Source organism: Coregonus lavaretus, assembly GCF_964263955.1.
Source record: "Coregonus lavaretus genome assembly, chromosome: 27".
Taxonomy (NCBI): Eukaryota; Metazoa; Chordata; class Actinopteri; order Salmoniformes; family Salmonidae; genus Coregonus; species Coregonus lavaretus.
In genome coordinates this window covers 37545252-37564706 of record NC_140014.1, presented here as the reverse complement: position 1 = coordinate 37564706, position 19455 = coordinate 37545252, and the positions used below count along the sequence as shown (strand labels likewise).

The 19455-nt window shown below is 41.1% G+C and overlaps 1 protein-coding gene across 1 annotated transcript; it reads right to left on the bottom strand.

The window, feature by feature from the left end:
* Positions 1-1515: 1515 nt before the first annotated feature.
* On the bottom strand, positions 1516-18922 carry LOC311102507 (dystrobrevin beta-like). Its single transcript, XM_084143868.1, has 10 exons — positions 18789-18922; positions 14522-14571; positions 12015-12082; positions 10879-10959; positions 10498-10711; positions 8445-8530; positions 4216-4370; positions 3550-3655; positions 3125-3291; positions 1516-2106 (listed from the first exon to the last, which is right to left on the bottom strand). Exons 3-10 carry the CDS (start codon positions 12079-12081, stop codon positions 1975-1977), a joined length of 1008 nt encoding a protein of 335 aa, XP_083999994.1. The 5' UTR covers position 12082; positions 14522-14571; positions 18789-18922; the 3' UTR covers positions 1516-1974.
* Between the last annotated feature and the right edge of the window lie 533 nt (positions 18923-19455).

Sequence of the window (19455 nt, the reverse complement as noted above, 5' to 3'; positions counted from 1 at the left end):
TGTTACAGCCTTATTCTAAAATTGATTACATTGTTTCAATCTACACACAATACCCCATAATGACAAAGCCAAAAACAGTTTTTTAGAAATTTTTGCAGATGTATTAAAAATTAAAAACGGAAATATCACATTTACATAAGTATTCAGACCCTTTACATAGTACTTTGTTGAAGCACCTTTGGCAGCGATTACAGCCTCAATTCTTCTTGGGTATGATGCTACAAGCTGTATTTGGGAAGTTTCTCCCATTCTTCTCTGCAGATCCTCTCAAGCTCTGTCAGGTTAGATGGGGAGCGTCACTGCACAGCTATTTTCAGGTCTCTCCAGAGATGTTAGATCGCGTTCAAGTCCGGGCACTGGCTGGGCCATTCAAGAACATTCAGAGACTTGTCCCGAAGCCACAATCTTGGCAAAGTGCTTAGGGTCGTTGTCTTGTTGGAAGGTGAACCGTCGCCCCAGTCTGAGGTCCTGAGCGCTCTGGAGCAGGTTTTCATCAAGGATCCTGACTAGTCTCCCAGTCCCTGCCGCTGAAAGACATCCCCACAGCATGATGCTGCCACCACCATGCTTCACCATAGGGATGGTGCCAGGTTTCCACCAGAAGTGACGCTTGGCAGAGAATCTTGTTTCTCATGGTCTGAGAGTCCTTTAGGTGCCTTTTTGCAAACTCCAAGCGGGCTTTCATGTGCCTTTTACTGAGGAGTGGCTTCCATCTGGCCACTCTACCATAAAGGCCTGATTGGTGGAGTGCTGCAGAGATGGTTGTCCTTCTGGAAGGTTCTCCCATCTCCACAGAGGAACTCTGGAGCTCTGTCAGAGTGACCATCGGTTTCTTGGTCACTTCCCTGACCAAGGCCCTTCTCCCCCGATTGCTCAGTTTTGACGGGCGGCCAGCTCTAAGAAGATTCTTGGTGGTTCCAAACTTCTTCCATTTAAGAATGATGGAGGCCACTGTGTTCTTGGGGACCTTCAAAGCTGCAGACATTTTTTCGTACCCTTCCCCAGATCTGTGCCTTGACACAATCCTGTCTCGGAGTTCTGACATGCACTGTCAACTGTGGGACCTTATATAGACAGGTGTGTGCCTTTCCAAATCATGTCCAATCAATTGAATTTACCACAGGTGGACTCCAATCAAGTAGTAGAAACATCTCAAGGATGATCAATGGAAACAGGATGCACCTGAGCTCAATTTCGAGTCTCATAGCAAAGGGTCTGAATACTTATGTAAATAAGGTATTTCTGTTTTGTTTTTTTAATAGATTTGCAAACATTTCTAAAAACCTGTTTTCGCTTTGTCATTATGGGGTATTGTGTGTAGATTGATGAGGATTTATTTAATCAATTTTAGAATAAGGCTGTAACGTAACAAAATGTAGAAAACGGGAAAGGATCTGAATACTTTCCGAATGCACTGTATATACTCTTATAGTGCTGATATACTCATGCACTCTGGTGTAGAAGCAAATTATAATTTATACTATCAATAATTTGAGCAGCTCCTTTACTATTAATACCATTGATCCATCTGTAATCCCCCGAGCACCCTATAGGGATTCTTTTTTATTTTTTTTCTTCATCATTGTTTATACCGATCTAAAATGACACAGATCCGCGATGCTTTAGGCTAGAAACAAGGGAATACACAGTATTTGGTTTAGCTCTATGACATTCCGAAGCTGAGCTGCGACCTTCTGAAGTCGAGGAGTCAAAAGAAATTGCACTTTGCTTGGGATGTAATCTTATACAATGTGGGACTCTGTCGCCATCAATTGATCGATTCACTTTCTGTAAAAGAGGGAAAATGTACTTGCTACGACTGTGGTATGTTGTTTTACCACCTAGCTATCTTAAGATGAATGCACTAAGTGTAAGTCGCTCTGGATAAGAGTCTGCTAAATGACTACAATGTTAATGTATTGTCTAGTACTAGGCTTAATCTGTGTCCAGTGGTGGCAGAAGCGTCCAGTGTACTTACACAGTGTGTGGCATGCTGTCCTGTAGTTTCTCTAACTGCTCAGGGAACACAGGGTGAGGTAGCTCTCCAATGGGGACACAGCCCAGAGACTTACTGATGGCGTGGCTCAGTTTTTTAGCCGGAGACTTCTGTGAGAGGCAGAAACAAGACGGTGGACATTACATTCACTATTTTTATTATCAGGGTTAGGGGTTGATTATATTTTAATTCATTCAATTCAGGACAATTCAGTCGATTCAGGAAGTATACTGAAATTCCAGTTTACTTCCTGAATTGATTGAAGGGAAATTGACCCCAACCCTGTCTGTTATAATGTGGGAATTGCTTATAGAAGTAGTGTAAAGAGATGTATAGTAATTGACCTTAAATGTTTCTAAAATACCCAGTTATATTATGTAATGCATTGTGTACCGAGAATGACAAGGTTGGTTCAAGCAGAATGGGACCAAATTCGTAGTTCTCTTTGCTTTGTCATAGATGTTTACTCTGACAATTTCCATGCCCTTTTTCTACTTCCAAATATGCTCAGCCATTTCATTCTGGCCATGATGCCCTCAAAATAAAATAATCATTACCATCCTGATCGTGGGCACAGAGAGAGTTCAGGATTGGATTTGTAACCAGTGCAAATCATTTTCCCAGCATCAATTTACATCACACTGATTGAAAATTGGGAGAATGCTGGCATTGGCTTTGCTTTGGAAATTAAATCAATTCAATTAAATTTGCTGGAATGAGTAAAAACCCATAAAATCCCTTTTCAGAATATTTAAAAAAGGTTAGTTGATGTGGAAACAAGCCCAATGCTCTGCTTATGCATGCAGGTGGCTATTGGATTGTCTGAGCGCAAAGGAAGGCTGAATCTTGGTATTCGTTAAGCTGAAACTATCATAACTTATCTTTGGTGTGTATGAGTGTGATTGTGGGACGTGGTCTTAAAAATATGTCTCCTCTTCGCCTCCTCTCCTTCATTGTACTGACCTGAAAGAACCGAGCAGGTGAAAGCCAGTCTAATAATGAGCTTCCACCATATTGTTTTCACCTGTCCATTATCTTTACAACGAGTGCAGATGAAGGGGAGGAGACAAGGAGAGGAGGGATTTTAATAACCAATTGCGATACAGCCTTTGTGGTTGCCGTGCCTACCCAAGAGGAGTGCTCCTTCATCTGATGCTGGTTGCTATGGGGACCATTGGCATGGCCACGCCAGAAGCAGCTCTGACAGAGTTGGTAGCCATGGCACTGTTGGCACCGGTAACGGAACCCCATCATACTTTCACTCCGGCAATAAGAACATTCCACGGGATGGAAGACTAGAGGAAACCAAAGATAAATGGTTAGTAGGTCACTGATGAAATGTTGATACAGAGAGACATAACATATTATAAGACAATATAATAGCACATATATGCTTATAACAAGTGATAAAGCATAATATCTACAGGCTTTAAGTGAAGTCTTACCACATTTCTCAATACAAATGCTTAGATTGATTAGAATGACTATTATTGGTGTTTGGAAAATTCACTGTGAAAATAAAGTCAAGGGAACTAATAACAGGGAAACGTTACCATTTTCAACATTAGCAAGTCGGTGCATGAGAGGTAACCATACGAGACACTGGGGGGGCGGATCTGCCATCAAAATGTCCAAAAACGTGTTCAGCAAGATCTTCTTCTAGATACAAACACACCACAATATATTCAGTTATACAGAGAAGAACTTCTAGATACAAACACACCACAAAGCATTCAGTTATACAGATAGAAGAGCAGAATGGAACAATATAAATCATTCTCAGATAGATCTGGATACAAACAGATTTAGGTAAGGTTAATTGACAGCAGAACAGCAAAAGCTTGTCCATTGTTTGTCTCAAATGGCATACTATTCCCTATGTAGTGCACTACTTTTGACCAGGGCCCATTGGGTTCTGGTAAAAATTAGTGCGCTATATAGGGAATAGGGTGCCATTAGGGAATAAGGTGCCATTTGGGACGTAACCCATAGTGAATGAAATGGACACCACTGCAAAAGGTCATCTTCAATAATAGATGAATGTGCATAGCTTATTGAAGATAACCTTTTGGAGTGATGTCCATTCAATCTTTTATGGTCTGTGGACTATATTTACAAGGTTCCTCCCTCATCCTCTGTTCACATCTCTCTCTCTAAGTATATTATGCACGCTGTATATTATTTCAGTGAGAGAAACCCTCTTGGTCTGTCCAACCTACCTGCTGAGGGAAGCATGTCCGTACGGAGTGTTCTGTGTATCCAAACGACGGGCCCTCGAACACAGCTGTGGGCAGCTTCAGAACTTCACGAAGAAACTGGTCAAACTTAGCAAAGACCATCACACCATTAGAGTCAGAGATCTGCGAGAAGATATCTGCGAGAGAGAGACAGAAAGAGAGGAAGAGGTGGGAGAGGTAGAGAGAGAGGTGTAGAGGGAGAGAGAGAGGTGTAGAGGTAGAGAGAGAGGTGTAGAGGTAGAGAGAGAGGTGTAGAGAGAGGTGTAGAGGTAGAGAGAGAGGTGTAGAGGTAGAGAGAGAGGTGTAGAGGTAGAGAGAGAGGTGTAGAGGTAGAGAGAGAGGTAGAGAGAGAGGTAGAGGTAGAGAGAGGTGTAGAGGTAGAGAGAGAGGTAGAGGTAGAGAGAGGTGTAGAGGTAGAGAGAGAGGTGTAGAGGTAGAGAGAGAGGTGTAGAGAGAGGTGTAGAGGTAGAGAGAGAGGTGTAGAGAGAGGTGTAGAGGTAGAGGTATAGAGGTAGAGAGATAGAGGGGTAGAGAGAGAGAGCGGTGGTGAGTACATAAAGTTTACATACAGTACCAGTCAAAAGCTAGGAAACACCTTCTCATTCAAGGGTTTTTCTGTATTTTTACTATTTTCTACATTGTAGAATAATAGTGAAGGCATCAAAACTATGAAATAACACATAGTAACCCAAAAAAGTGTTAAACAAATCAAAATATATTTTAGATTCTTCAAATAGCCACCCTTTGCCTTGACAGCTTCGCACACTCTTGGCATTCTCTCAACCAGCTTCATGAGGAATGCTTTTCCAACAGTCTTGAAGGAGTTCCCACATATATCACTTCTTGGCTGCTTTTCCTTCACTCTGCGGTCCAACTCATCCCAAACCATCTCAATTGGGTTTAGGTCGGGTGATTGTGGAGGCCAGGACATCTGATGCAGCACTCCATCACTCTCCTTCTTGGTCAAATAGCCCTTACACAGCCTGGAGGTGTGTTTTGGATCATTGTCCTGTTGAAAAACAAATGATAGTCCCACTAAGCGCTAACCAGATGGGATGGCGCATCGCTGCAGAATGCTGTGGTAGCCATGCTGGTTAAGTGTGCCTTGAATTCTAAATAAATCACAGACAGTGTCACCAGCAAAGCACCCCCACACCATCACACCACCTCCTCCATGCTTCACGGTGGGAACCACACATGCGGAGATCATCTGTTCACCTACTCTGCGTCTCACAAAGACACAGCAGTTGGAACCAAAAATCTCAAATTTGGACTCATCAGACCAAAGGACAGATAGTAGTGGTGTCTTTGCAGCAATTCGACCATAAAGGACTGATTCACGCAGTCTCCTCTGAACAGTTGATGTTGAGATGTGTCTGTTACTTGAACTCTGTGAAGCATATGTTTGGGCTGCAATCTGAGGTGCAGTTAACGCTAATGAATTTATCCTCTGCAGCAGAGGTAACTCTTGGTCTTCCTTTCCTGTGCCGGTCCTCATGAGAGCCAGTTTCATCATAGCGCTTGATGGTTTTTGCGACTGCACTTGAAGAAACTTTCAAAGTTCTTGAAATGTTCAGATTGACTGACCTTCATGTCTTAAAGTAATGATGGATTGTCGTTTCTCTTTGCTTATTTGAGCTGTTCTTGCCAGAATATGGACTCAGTCTTTTACCAAATAGGGCTATCTTCTATATAGCAACCCTACCTTGCCACAACACAACTGATTGGGTCAAACGCATTAAGAAGGAAAGAAATTCCACAAATTAACAAGGCTAACCTGTTAATTGAAATGCATTCCAGGTGACTACCTCATGAAGCTAGTTGAGAGAATGCCAAGAGTGTGCAAAGCTGTCATCAAGGCCAAGGGTGGCTACTTTGAAGAATCTCAAATATAAAATATATTTTGATTTGTTTAACACTTTTTTGGTTACTACATGATTCCATATGTGTTATTTCATAGTTTTGATGTCATCAATTTATTATTCTACAATGTAGAAAATAGTAAAAATTAAGAAAAACCCTGGAATGAGTAGGTGTGTCCAAACTTTTACTAGTACTGTACATCTATGCCATATATAAGCTATTTCTACAATTTATTGAATATGAGCTATGGATGATCCTTCTTCTTGACACTTCCATCTTATAAAACTACAACAACGTTAGTGCTGGAAATGTGACTCAACAGCGTCCCTTTGTGTATCATTTATGCAACTGCAGACACTGTAGCCAAGGGGTTCTCAAACTTTTTGGGGCCAGGTACCCAATTTATTAAAGCAAATTCATCAGGGACCCCCTTTATAATCAGAAAACAACTCAAGTGAGAGAAAAAAAATAGCATGCAAGGAACATACAACATTTTAAAGGCCCTCTTCTTGGCATTGGAGAGAACGTTTAGCAGTTTAAGCTAATTTCCTGCAATTCTACACATTTTGTCATGGGGCAGAGAGATTTTTTCTTGTTGCAGCTTCAAGGCTAATAACCTGCAATTCAAACATTTGTACTACGAGGCAGAGAGAAAACGCTGCAGTTTTGAAGCTTAAATTACAGTGCCTTCAGAAAGTATTCACACCCCTTGACTTTTTCCAGCGATTACAGCTGTGAATTGTTGGGGAAGTCTCTAAGAACTTTCTACACCTGGATTGTGCAACATTTGCCCATTATTATTTTCAAAATTCTTCAAGCTCTGTCAAATTGGTTGTTGATCATTGCTAGACAACCATTTTCAAGCCAATTTAAGTCAAAACTGTAACTCTGCCATTCAGGAACATTCACTGTCTTCTTGGTAAGCAACTCTAGTGTAGATTTGGCTTTGTTTTGTGTTATCGTCCTGTTGAAAGATGAATTCATCTCCCAGTGTCTGGTGGAAAGCAGACGGAACCAGATTTTCCTCTAGGATTTTGCCTGTGCATAGCTCCATTTTGTTTCTTTTTTTTTCTGAAAAACTCCCCTGTCCTTAACGATTACAAGCATACCCATAACATGATGCAGCCACCACTATGCTTGAAAATATGGAGAGTGGTACTCTCCATATTGAAAATATGGAGAGTGTTGTATTGGATTTGCCACAAACATAACACTTTGTATTTAGGACAAAAAGTTAATTGCTTTGCAAAATGTTTTGCAGTATTACTTTAAGGCCTTGTTGCAAACAGGATGCATGTTTTGGAATATTTGTATTCTGTACAGGCTTCTTTCATTTCACTCTGTCAATTAGGTTACTATTGTGGAATAACTACAATGTTGTTGATCCATCCTCAGTTTTCTCCTATCACAGCCATTAAACTCAGTAACTGTTTTAAAACCACCATTGGCCTCATTGTGAAATCCCTGAGCGATTTCCTTCCTCTCTGGCAACTGAGTTAGGATGGACGCCGGTATCTTTGCAGCGACTGGGTGTATTGATACACCATCCAAAGTTGAATTAATAACTTCACCATGCTCAAAGGGTTCTTCAATGTCTGCTTTTTTTTTTTTAACTCATCTACCAATAGGTGCCATTCTTCGCAAGGCATTGGAAAACCTCCCTGGTCTTTGTGGTTGAATCTATGTTTGAAATTCACTGCTCGACTGAGGGACTTTACAGATAATTGTATGTGTGGGGTACAGAGATGAGGTAGTCATTAAAAAATCATGTTAAACACTATTATTGCACACAGAGTGAGTCCATGCAACTTATTATGTGACTTGTTCAGCTTTTCATTTTTTATTAATTTGTAAACATTTCTAAAAACATAATTCCACTTTGACATTATGGGGTATTGTGTGTAGGCCAGTGACCAAAGAATCTAAATGTAATCCATTTTAATATCCCTGTGAGCCTCCCAGGTCCATGTTTCCCAGGGTTAAGAACATACATTGTAGATTAATAATATTACATTGTATGGCATTACACCCTCTAAATGTATTCCATGTATCCCTTGACCAACATTTGTTTAATCTGTTGTTGTTAGTAATATTCTTTTTTTTTAAAAATTATGAGAAAACCTTTATGTTTTTTTTACATGTATTTTGAGATCTGGCAAAAGACCCCACTTTGAAAACCCCTGTTGTAGCCTACATGTATTCAGGATTTCCTGTTGTCTGATGCAAACTAATTTGCAAACTAAGCCATCAAATTAAAAGTGTGACTACTGCAGAACAGAATTAACTTTCCTTTAAGTTGCTTTAACTGTGACTTATACCCTGGGCTAAGTTCATGAAGATATACTTACAACGTAGTTTGTCCACTATTTTCCCTCCACACATAGTCGCCAACATGGACTTCATCGAGAAAATGGTCAGTTTCCCGTGGCCTTCACTAAACACACAAAAAAAACATACATTTAGGAAAATGTATAACAAAGGTATCTATTCACAACTGAAACACACACACACTGTTATCATACTGACAAAGGAGAAGCATATTCCCTTTCCAACAAAGCAAATACTTTTTTCCATGATCTACTAGCTTTAGCTTGCTGACCACAATGTAGAACAAATAACTGCCACTTCTGAATCCATCTTGACCATGTTGTCTGAAGGCCCAAAATCATTTGAAGGGGAGAGCTCAGAGTTCAGTCCAGCATACTGATTAGTTTAGTCCAGGTACACACAGACAGAATCATCTGACGTGCTTTACACTTTCATCCCATCACGTTTAATATATATAATATATATAATATATAATTAATATAAAGTCGGATTATACTCCGGAATCCGACTTTGCTCGTCCTAATATTTCTATATTTCTTAATTCCATTCTTTCACTTTTTAGATTTGTGTGTATTGTTGTGCATTGTTAGATATTACTGCACTGTTGGAGCTAGGAACACAAGCATTTCGCTACACGATCTGCTGTGTCACAGCCGGCCGTGACCGGGAGACCCATGAGGCAGCGCACAATTGGCCCAGCGTCGTCCGGGTTAGTGGAGGGTTTGGCAGGCCGGAATTCCTTGTCCCATTGCGCTCTAGCGACTCCTTGTGGCGGGCCGGGTGCCTGCAAGCTGACTTCAGTCACCAGCTGGACGGTGTTTCCTCCGACACATTGGTGCGGCTGGCTTCCGGGTTAAGCGAGCAGTATGTCAAGAAACAGTGCGGCTTGGCAGGGTCGTGTTTCATGGTACGCATGGCTCTCGACCGTCGCCTCTCCCGAGTCTGTAGGGGAGTTGCAGCGATGGGACAAGACCTATCAATTGGATATCACGAAATTCTGAGAAAAAGGGCTAAAAGTACAAAAAAATAAAGAAATTATATCTTGTTCTGAAAATAAGGTGTTGCACCATACTTATATCTATAGACATATCCATGCACTGTATGTACAGCCTGTGTCCCCGTTTAGCACTTTTCATACAGCAGTTCAATGCAAATGTATACACTTGTCACGCCTTCTCCTGCTCCCTCCCTCTGGCGCGCGACGTCACCGGTCTACTAACCACCCTTCCTGGCAACCCACATTGTGCACACCTGGCAACCATCATTGCGCACACCTGGCAACCATCATTGCGCACACCTGGCAACCATCATTGCGCACACCTGGCAACCATCATTGCGCACACCTGCTCCCCATCGTTAAGCACACCTGGACTTCATCACCACCCTGGTTACTCTCCCTTCATATAGCCCTCACCAGCCTCAGTCATCAGGCAGTACTGGTTCTGTTTTCATGTCCAGACGCTTCTCTTGTTTTGTAACTCTCTATGTTCGTTATTATTAAACTCACCATCTGCACCTGCTTCCTGACTCCCTGCGTCGTCGTTACAACACTGAGTGTACAAAATATTAAGAACACCTTCCTAATATTGAGTTGCACCCCTTTTGCCCACGGAACAGCCTCAATTTGTCGGGGCATGGACTCTACAAGGTGTCGAAAGTGTCTCATGTTGACTCCAATGCTTCCCACAGTTGTGTCAAGTTGGCTGGATGTCCTTTGGGTGGTGGACCACTCTTGATACACACGGGAAGCCGTTGAGCGTGGCACCTACTACCATACCCCGTTCAAAGGCACTTAAATATTTTGTCTTGCCCATTCACCCTTTGAATGGCACACATACACAATCCATGTCTCAATTGTCTCAAGGCTTAAAAAACCTTCTTTAACCTGTCTCCTCCCCTTCATCTACACTGATTGAAGTGGATTTAACAGGTGAATCAATAAGGGATCATAGTTTTCACCTGGATTCACCTGGTCAGTTTATGTCATGGATAGAGCAGTTCCTAATGTTTCTATACTCAGTGTATATGTCATATTATATATCTAATGTACATCCTGTGTCTAATGTAGTGCACCTGTCGTATGTGGCCACCATGAAGTTGAGGAGCAGACTAATGGACTGCTCTACGTTGATCTGGTGCATGGTGGGAAGACGCTTGTTGAGCTGGTAGTAGATGGAGGACAGGATGGTCTCCAGTCTAGACACGTTGATCTCTGCGTTGTGGTCCAGCGTGTTCAGACCGCTGTCACGGAACGCCTCGATCATGTTCCACACATCCACCAGGTGCACTGAGATAGGGGGAGGAGGGAAGGAGAGATTTAGAAAATAATTGATTTCTTCAACATCAATGAATGATGTTCAAGTGTACCGTATGTGAAACAAACATGTGACATTGTCATGTGTACCAGTTGAAAACGTCAGAGTAAGATGTTCAGTAGAGGAAGGCAGTACTTACCGTTGCACCTTTTCTGCACGAATCTTAGCTTGCAGGCCGTCCTATAGGTTGACAGTCTGATGACGTCAAAGTTTTGTGCCCCTGATAAAAATAGAAAGATGACTCAACAAACTCTAACACAACCACACAAAACCCACTGTACGGGGAAGGCTAATGTACTGTATACTGTAACGTGTATGGCTGTGAATGGCTTGGCTAAGACACAGCAGTGTGAATGATTAGTCATGGTTTTGCTCTGGATATTTCACTCTCAGTCAGTGCATGTACTGCAGGGGTTCTTAAACTTTTTGGGGCCGGGGACCCCTTTTGTGAAAGCAAATTCATCAGGGACCTACTCATAAATCAGAACGCAACTAGAGTAAGATTTGTTTTTAAAGAATAGCATACAAGGCGATCTAATATGACTTCGGCAGTGCATGGGCCGGATGAACCAAGTCTAGGGCCCTGAGAAATACAATTTTAAAGGCCTATCTCTTGGCATCGGAGATACATTTTTGCAGTTTTCAAGCAAATGTACTGCAATTCTACACAATCTGTCATGGGGCACAAAGATTCATTGTTGCAGCTTTAAAGCTAATATCCTGCAATTCTACACATTCTGTCGTGAGGCAGAGAAACATTTGCTGTTTTAAAGCTTAAATTACAGTGCATTTATGTTAAAATAAAATAATTTTTGGGAGAATACAAGAAGTATTGAGTTGAAAAATGTATAATTGGTGGATTAACTGTGGATACCAATATCCCTGTTAGCCTCCCAGGCCCATGTTGCCCAGGGTTAAGAACATAAATTGTAGATTAATAATATTACATTGTATTGTATTGTATTGTATTACAACCTCTAAACTTATTCCACGGAACCCTTGGCCAAGATTTGTTTAATCTGCTGTTGCTAATGTAAAAACAAAAATATATATATTTTGGGATCTGGCCGTGGACTCCCTGCTGTACCTCTGCAGACCCACAGGGGTCCCCGGACCCAACTTTGAGAACCCCTGAAGTAGAGGGGAATGTACAGTATAATACCTTACTGTGCAAGAGTGAATGGCTTGGCTAAGACACAGCAGAGTCTTAACAACAGAGTGTAAATGAATAGTAATGGTTTGGCTCTGGAGCTCTTTCTCTCTCTGTCTACTCACTCATCTCCATGAAGAGTTGTCTCTTCTCCACCGTGGCCTGGCCTCGTTTACTGCCTTCCTCTATCATTCTGGGGGGAATACCACAACAGGCAATAAGCACGCGTTACCTTATCACTATGGAATTACATAATCATTGTAGACAATATACATTATCAAGGTGCATTAAATCGGTCTTCACTACCCTCCATCATTTTGGGGAAAGAATACAGCAAGCATTACTACCTACTCATTAAGTAATTGCATAATTATTGTATACATTATTAGGCTCTTGTATTATATTAGACCTATTACTCATTTTGAGGGAAATAAACCAGCAAGCATGCATTACCTACTCACTACTTAATTACATACCTGTAATCACTATATATCATTGTAATCATTATATACACTACTGTTCAAAAGTTTGGGGTCACTTAGAAATGTCCTTGTTTTTAAAATAATTATTTTTTTTTGTCCATTAAAATAACATCAAATTGATCAGAAATACAGTGTAGACATTGTTCATGTTGTAAATGGCTATTGTAGCTGGAAACGGCTGATTTTTTATGGAATATCTACATAGGTGTACAGAGGCCCATTATCAGCAACCATCAGTCCAGTTTTCCAGTGGCACGTTGTATTTGCTAATCCAAGCTTATCATTTTAAAAGGCTAATTGGTCATTAGAAAACCCTTTTGCAATTATGTTAGCTCAGCTGAAAACGGTTGTGCTGATTAAAGAAGCAATAAAACTGGCCTTCTTGAGGCTAGTTGAGTATCTGGATCATCAGCAATTGTGGGTTCGATTTCAGGCTCAAAATGGCCTGAACAAAGAAACTCGTCAGTCTATTCTTGTTCTGAGAAATGAAGGCTATTCTATGCGAGAAATTGCCAAGAAACTGAAGATCTCATACAACGCTGTGTACTACTCCCTTCACAGAACAGCGCAAACTGGCTCTAACCAGAATAGAAAGAGGAGTGGGAGGCCCCGGTGCACAACTGAGCAAGAAAAATACATATCTCAGACTGGCCAATAAAAATAAAAGATTAAGATGGGCAGTCTGAGATATGGCTTTTTCTTTGCAACTCTGCCTAGAAGGTCAGCATCCCGGAGTCGCCTCTTCACTGTTGACGTTGAGACTGGTGTTTTGCGGGTACTATTTAATAAAGCTGCCAGTTGAGGACCTGTGAGGCGCCTGTTTCTCAAACTAGACACTGTAATGTATTTGTCCTCTTACTCAGTTGTGCACCGGGGCCTCCCACTCCTCGTTCTATTCTGGTTAGAGCCAATTTACGCAGGTTCTGTGAAGGGAGTAGTACACAGCGTTGTACGAGATCTTCCGTTTCTTGGCAATTTCTCGCATAGAATAGCCTTCATTTCTCAGAACAAGAATAGACTGACGAGTTTCAGAAGAAAGTTCTTTGTTCAGGCCATTTTGAGCCTGTAATCGAACCCACAATTGCTGATGCTCCAGATACTCAACTAGTCTCAAGAAGGCCAGTTTTATTGCTTCTTTAAAATCAGCACAACAGTTTTCAGCTGTGCTAACATAATTGCAAAAGGGTTTTCTAATGACCAATTCCTCTTTTAAAATGATAAACTTGGATTAGCAAACACAACGTGCCATTGGAACACTGGACTGATGGTTGCTGATAATGGGCCTCTGTACACCTATGTAGATATTCCATTAAAAATCAGCCGTTTCCAGCTACAATTGCCATTTACAACATTAACAATGTGTACACTGTATTTCTGATCAATTTGATGTTATTTTAATGGACAAAAAAAAATTGCTTTTCTTTCGAAAACAAGGAAATGTCTAAGTGACCCCAAACTTTTGAACGGTAGTGTACATTATCAAGGTCCATTATAGCCTTTGTACATTAAAGTTAAAGCAGTAGTGTAGAATATGAATCTAACTGATCCTGTATACTCTATACATTGATCACTCTAAGTATGTATACATCATATATGGAATGTTCAATAATGTACAACACATACACTGTTAGAAAATAGGGTTATTTGGCTGTCCCCATAGGAGAACCCTTTGAAGAATGCTTTTTGGTTCCAGATATAACCTTTTTCTGTGGAAAGTTTTCTACATGGAACCCAAAAGAGTTCTACCTGGACCCAAAAAGGGTTCTTCAAAGGGTTCTCCTTAGAAAAGTTATAGATCTGTAATTTTCATTGAAAGCAAGTCTAAGAAGCGGTAGAGCTGTTCTATGTGCGCTATTTCGATGTTTCCCGTTCTTAAGTTTAGTTTTTGCGTACTTTACTTTCGGTTTTGTACACCAGCTTCAAACAGATGAAAATACAATATTTTGGGTTATTGAAAAATATATTTCACAGCAGTTTAGATTGTACAATGATTCTCAACACATTGAGAATACATTGTCACATAAACTGAAATTAGGCAAACTATTAAGATATTTAGCATACAGGAAATGGCGGAGCGATTTCTACATATTGCACCTTTAAGAAAAAGTTAACTTTTTGTCAGATAAAAAATCCCAGAGGTAATTATTTACCTGTCGCTGACTGAATATTAAACAAAGTGAAGCATTAGCTGCTGCTGCCCCTGTGGAGAGAAGAACCATCAGTCAGTTAGCAAGTTGGTTCCTTAATATTCTGTGTGTCTGTTACGTTCTGTAGTAGTTACGATAAGCAGTCCTTCCAGACAAAATGGGTTTGACTTTTAAATTAGTCATTAGCACCCTCCCTTCAAGGACTTGATGAACTCTACAAAACATGTTTGTTTGTTTTCTTCCCGCAAAGGGGAACACACTTGAGTTCTACTGCTCTGTCTCTTTATAGTGCACTACTTTTGAGCAGGGGCCATAGGGCACTGGTCAAAAGTAGTGCACTTTATAGGGAATAGGGTGCCATTTGGGACACACTTCCTGTCTGTACCCTACAAATGATAATTCTCCATGACATCGCCACTCAGCTAAGACTGCATCCTGTGGACTAATGGTCCTGAATGCCAGCCAGGGATGCAGACAGAGGAGACACTTAATGATGATAGACACAGAACACATTACAACTATTCAATGATTGGTTCTGAAACCCGGGGAATCACACGATAGGCTTGGATGTCACCAGACCTGGGTTCAAATACTATTTGAAATTGTTTCAATACTTGTAGTGTTTCCTCTAGCTTGCCTGGAGTGACAGGTGGATGGGGCTTGCACTGTTGGAACTTTTCTATTGGTTCAATTAAACAAGGCAAGCTCAATGAAGCCAAGAAAGTATCTGCAATGATTTCAAATAGTATTTGAACCCAGGTCTGCTTGGCTGGCAGAGGGCTCTATTCAAATACAGTACAGTTTCAACATCCCATCGGACCAGCCAGGGATCTTCATCAGCTGAACAGTTGAGCATAAGCAGTCAATGCCTGCGTCCCCAATGGCACCCTATTCCCTTTATAGTGCACTACTTTTGACCAGAGCCCTATGGGAATAGGGTGCCATTTGGGCACAGTCAATGAAGCCAGCCAAGCCAAGGTTGAACCCTCAGGAACTCTGTTGACATGGCCTTTATATTCCTCCCTTCTCACTCGTGTGGCTGGACAGCCCTAGTTTCTAGTCCCATAAAGCTATTGATATACAGATTAAATATATAATAATAATAATAATAATAATAATAATAATAATAATAATAATAATAATAATAGACATAACATAATACGCAATATTTGGTTCTGGGAGGCCGACATTATAGTTTGATAAATCATGGAAAGGCTTCTTAAATTGCAAAATTCAAAGTCAAGTAGCCTAATGAACTTTAGGTACTATATGATGGATCATTAGTCCTTCCAGATTTCTGAGTACAGGGGTGACATGCCTGCAGGTCCACATTCATCAAATACCATTAAATTACATTTACAGATATTTGGGCTTAGCCTACAGCTTACTGTAAATAAGAATGGGCGGGGTCTACTAAGCCATCATAAAGGTAAAGCAGTGGTGATTATGATGATAATGGTAGTGATGGTTATTGCACACTGATTACACTATCACTCGTATTTCATGTCACAACGATTCACCCAAACTTTTGCTATGATGCGCTATCGCACGAGGTAGACACACACGCTTCCCCATGTTCTGGGACAGTGCTGGGCCCGGTTTCCCAAACGCATCTTAAGACTAATGCTGCGCTTACATGGTACGAGGTAGACGCAACCGAATGTCATTGTTTTCATTGAGAGCACCACGGTAAATGCCAACCGTTAAGGCTGGCGGTGAACGCTGTCAGCCGCCAAGTAGACGGGACTTGCCGCCAGAGTTAAAATATTTCAACTTTTGCCGTCTGCTGCTGTAGCGTTGTTTTCTACCGGATGTTGATTTGCACTGTTTGTTTACTGAAATCAACATAGCAACGGATACCGTCCTGCTAGTTTGCTTTTGCTGTCAAACGCATAATAAATTCAGGCTTAAGATGTTTTTGGGAAACCGGTCCCTGGTCAGAAAAAATATGTTGGTGTAAACAATGTTCTCCCCCAAAACAACATAAGCTGTTTCAGTAGCTACAGTTTGGTAGCTAACTATCTAGCTAGGTGTCATCATCTAAAATACCCCTAATTTATAAGACAGTTTTCATTTTTGGTTGATGATGGTCGGACCCGGCCCTGTCAAGCCACACTAGCCCTGCTTATAACGTTAGCTTGGTCAGAGATATTCGAGAAAGGAGGAGATAAGAATCCCATTGGGTAATGAATATGAAACGTATAACGCCCCTCTCAGCATACTGTCGACCAATCGCGTTCACGTTGACATCCTACGTCACGCGGTTGCTAAGCTAATCGTCATGCAACCCCTTCTCAGAGTCAGGGTATGAGTCGATAAACTTGCCTATTTTCCTCGAATGTACGTAATGTCAGGATTCCAAAGCTATACGACATTACAGAGAACAAGTTAATTGACTCAAATCTCGGAAAAGATTTGTAATGTACTTCTTGTTCACGAAATTCATGCTAATGTTGGGTTTTTGAGCTAGCACCCAATTGACTCCCATTCACTCCTTGAAGAAGAGTTCTCCTTGTCCCAGAATCACCCAGAATGCACCGCGCGGTCCATTGACAACATCTGGGCAACATACACAATGGGCGTTAATACGATTCCTATCTCCTCAAACGTATATGTGGCAACAGGGTTAGCTAGCTGGCTAGCTTGTTTAGTTCGTTAACTAGCTAGTTATTTTCATGGACGGAAGTTCGATTTCAATAGGAGAACAACACGTGGCTGCCTAAGTAATAACATTGCTAAGAATATTGAAAATCCTTGCAGTTTCTGGTCATTGTTTTCAGGCTGTTTGCATTGGTGTTAGCTAGGTACCCCAAGAAGTTGCTAAAAACATCTGCATCAAATATACTTGTGAGTGACTTTGTCATACTGCAAACCGAAGTCAACATAGCAGAGAAACAGCCTACCCTCCAGTTTCCAAACGGTCATCAATGTTGACAAAATCCTTGATTATTATTCTGTATTTTGACTAGCTAGGATGAATCAGGTGCAACTGCTTGGGATATGGCTGGCAGAAGCAGCAGGATCACAATCCTTTCCCCGGGTCTGGTTGCATGTCGGTGAGAATGTTGGACTACTTCGCTAGCATTTCTGATCCTGCTCCTTTGATCCTGATCTTCTTTCAAATGCTCACACAGACGTTTTCCCATTCGGTTGAACAAATAATGGCTTATTACCAACGCGGTACTGTAAACACATCGTTGACGATGTGTGTGCTTGTTTGCAGACTTTTTTTGTTTCGTTTTGACAGTGCTACTGACCATAGTGGGGGCTCTTGGCTTGCGCATGCAAATTCAGCGTAAACGTTCTAAAATATAAATTTGTTATTTGACTCTTCAAATTAAAAGCTTATTTGACACGTCAAATAGTGGTATTTGAAGTGTATATTTTTTGACACAAAAATACCCTAACTGCGTTCAATAGATGATGGTGATGATGATCACCCATCATCAAATGCCAAAAGGCCTGAGCTATATCATCTGCATTATTAGGCATATCAGCGTTTTTAATAAGGTCAACCTAAGCTAAATGCAAATACATGGATAATAGTAGGCCTATCGCCAAGCATTACGTCATTCCACGGGTTTCTTTTGCCAATTAATGAACTCAAGCGCATCAGCCTCTATAGGAGCATTCCGCACACATACTAAAATAATAAATGGTGTTGTTGAATAACGCAGTCATCCTTGAAGAATTTCAAAAAGATACTGGATGTGATATAAATGTACAAAGGGAGATTATTAAACGTTCAATATTCACCGCACCTTGTCGAGTTGGTAGCCTAGCTAATGACAACATCCTTTTACGTGAGTCAACATTCGGAGGACTCAGTCACTGCAGTGGTAGCTACAGGGCTCGAAAAGCTAAAACATCACCCACTTCTGTCTCCATGGAAATGCTCAAACGCTCTCCGTGACGAATCGTTAGCTTTACAATACTTTATGCGTCTCAGATCTGGAAGGAACCGAACGATGGACGCGGCCATATTGCTGTTTTAACTCCCTATTTACCTTGTTTCCGCAATATGAGTGTTCTTAAAGAAATATTCATTTGCGATATGATAATTTCCCCTAAATATCTACCCTACTAAGACATTTGTAGTGGCCTAATTTAAATGTGCCTTCTGCATTATATAGGCTATTTAAATGAGAATGATACATATATTAGCCTTACCAGTTTGAAAATCACGCAAGTTACGTTTATAACATCAGATGAAGAGGATATAAGTAGTCAGGATATTTCCTTCGTGAATCATCGCTGCGCTCAGTCTCACCTTTGACAAATGTCACACGCTGTCTGTCCGCATTCGTTCGTTATTGCTGTCCGAGCAATGCAAAATGATTGATATTAAACATCTTTACATCCAGTGCGTTTCCTGTTTCATAGCCTACGACTCAGAATTGCTGTGGACGGTGGTGGCACAGATAGAACAATGAGACACATATTTCACCGGACGTATAAATGTGAAGCATCCGGTTGTCGTTTCCACTCACTACCAAATATGGTGATGAGAGGAAGCCCAGTGGCAGGCAGTGAGAGTGAGATGGATTTTGGCCGACATTCTGCACATTTTCTTATCGATGAAACATTTGATCTCCATACAGTTTTCCAAAACTAAAATCTGTAACAGAGTTGCCTGCGTTTTGTAGACTTTACCCTTTGCCAAAGTCTCTAAAAATTGCGTTGTTTAAAATGAGTGCAAGGGCGAATTTAGTTATTGCACACGCGCAGTTCACACAGTAGGTATTGGCAAATAAATGCTAGAACGCGCAAATAGGATCTCACCAGCTCCTGCTTGGCTCTGCCCACCTCCTTGCTTGTTCTGCCCACTATGATTCATTTGCTCCCATTGTTAACGACAGGCTCTGGTTTATCTTGGGATAGTTATAAAAATCTTTGGTAGTGGTGTCTCATAACAATTTAAGAGCGCCGCGCTCTCT

Coding starts and splice junctions, on each gene's coding strand:
- LOC311102507 (XM_084143868.1), bottom strand. CDS start 12,081: ATGATAGAGGAAGGCAGTAAACGAGGCCAGGCCACGGTGGAGAAGAGA. Junction 10,712..10,878: donor CGTGCAGAAAAGGTGCAACG/GTAAGTACTGCC, acceptor CCCCTATCTCAG/TGCACCTGGTGGATGTGTGG. Junction 8,531..10,497: donor ATGGTGGCCACATACGACAG/GTGCACTACATT, acceptor TTGTGTGTTTAG/TGAAGGCCACGGGAAACTGA.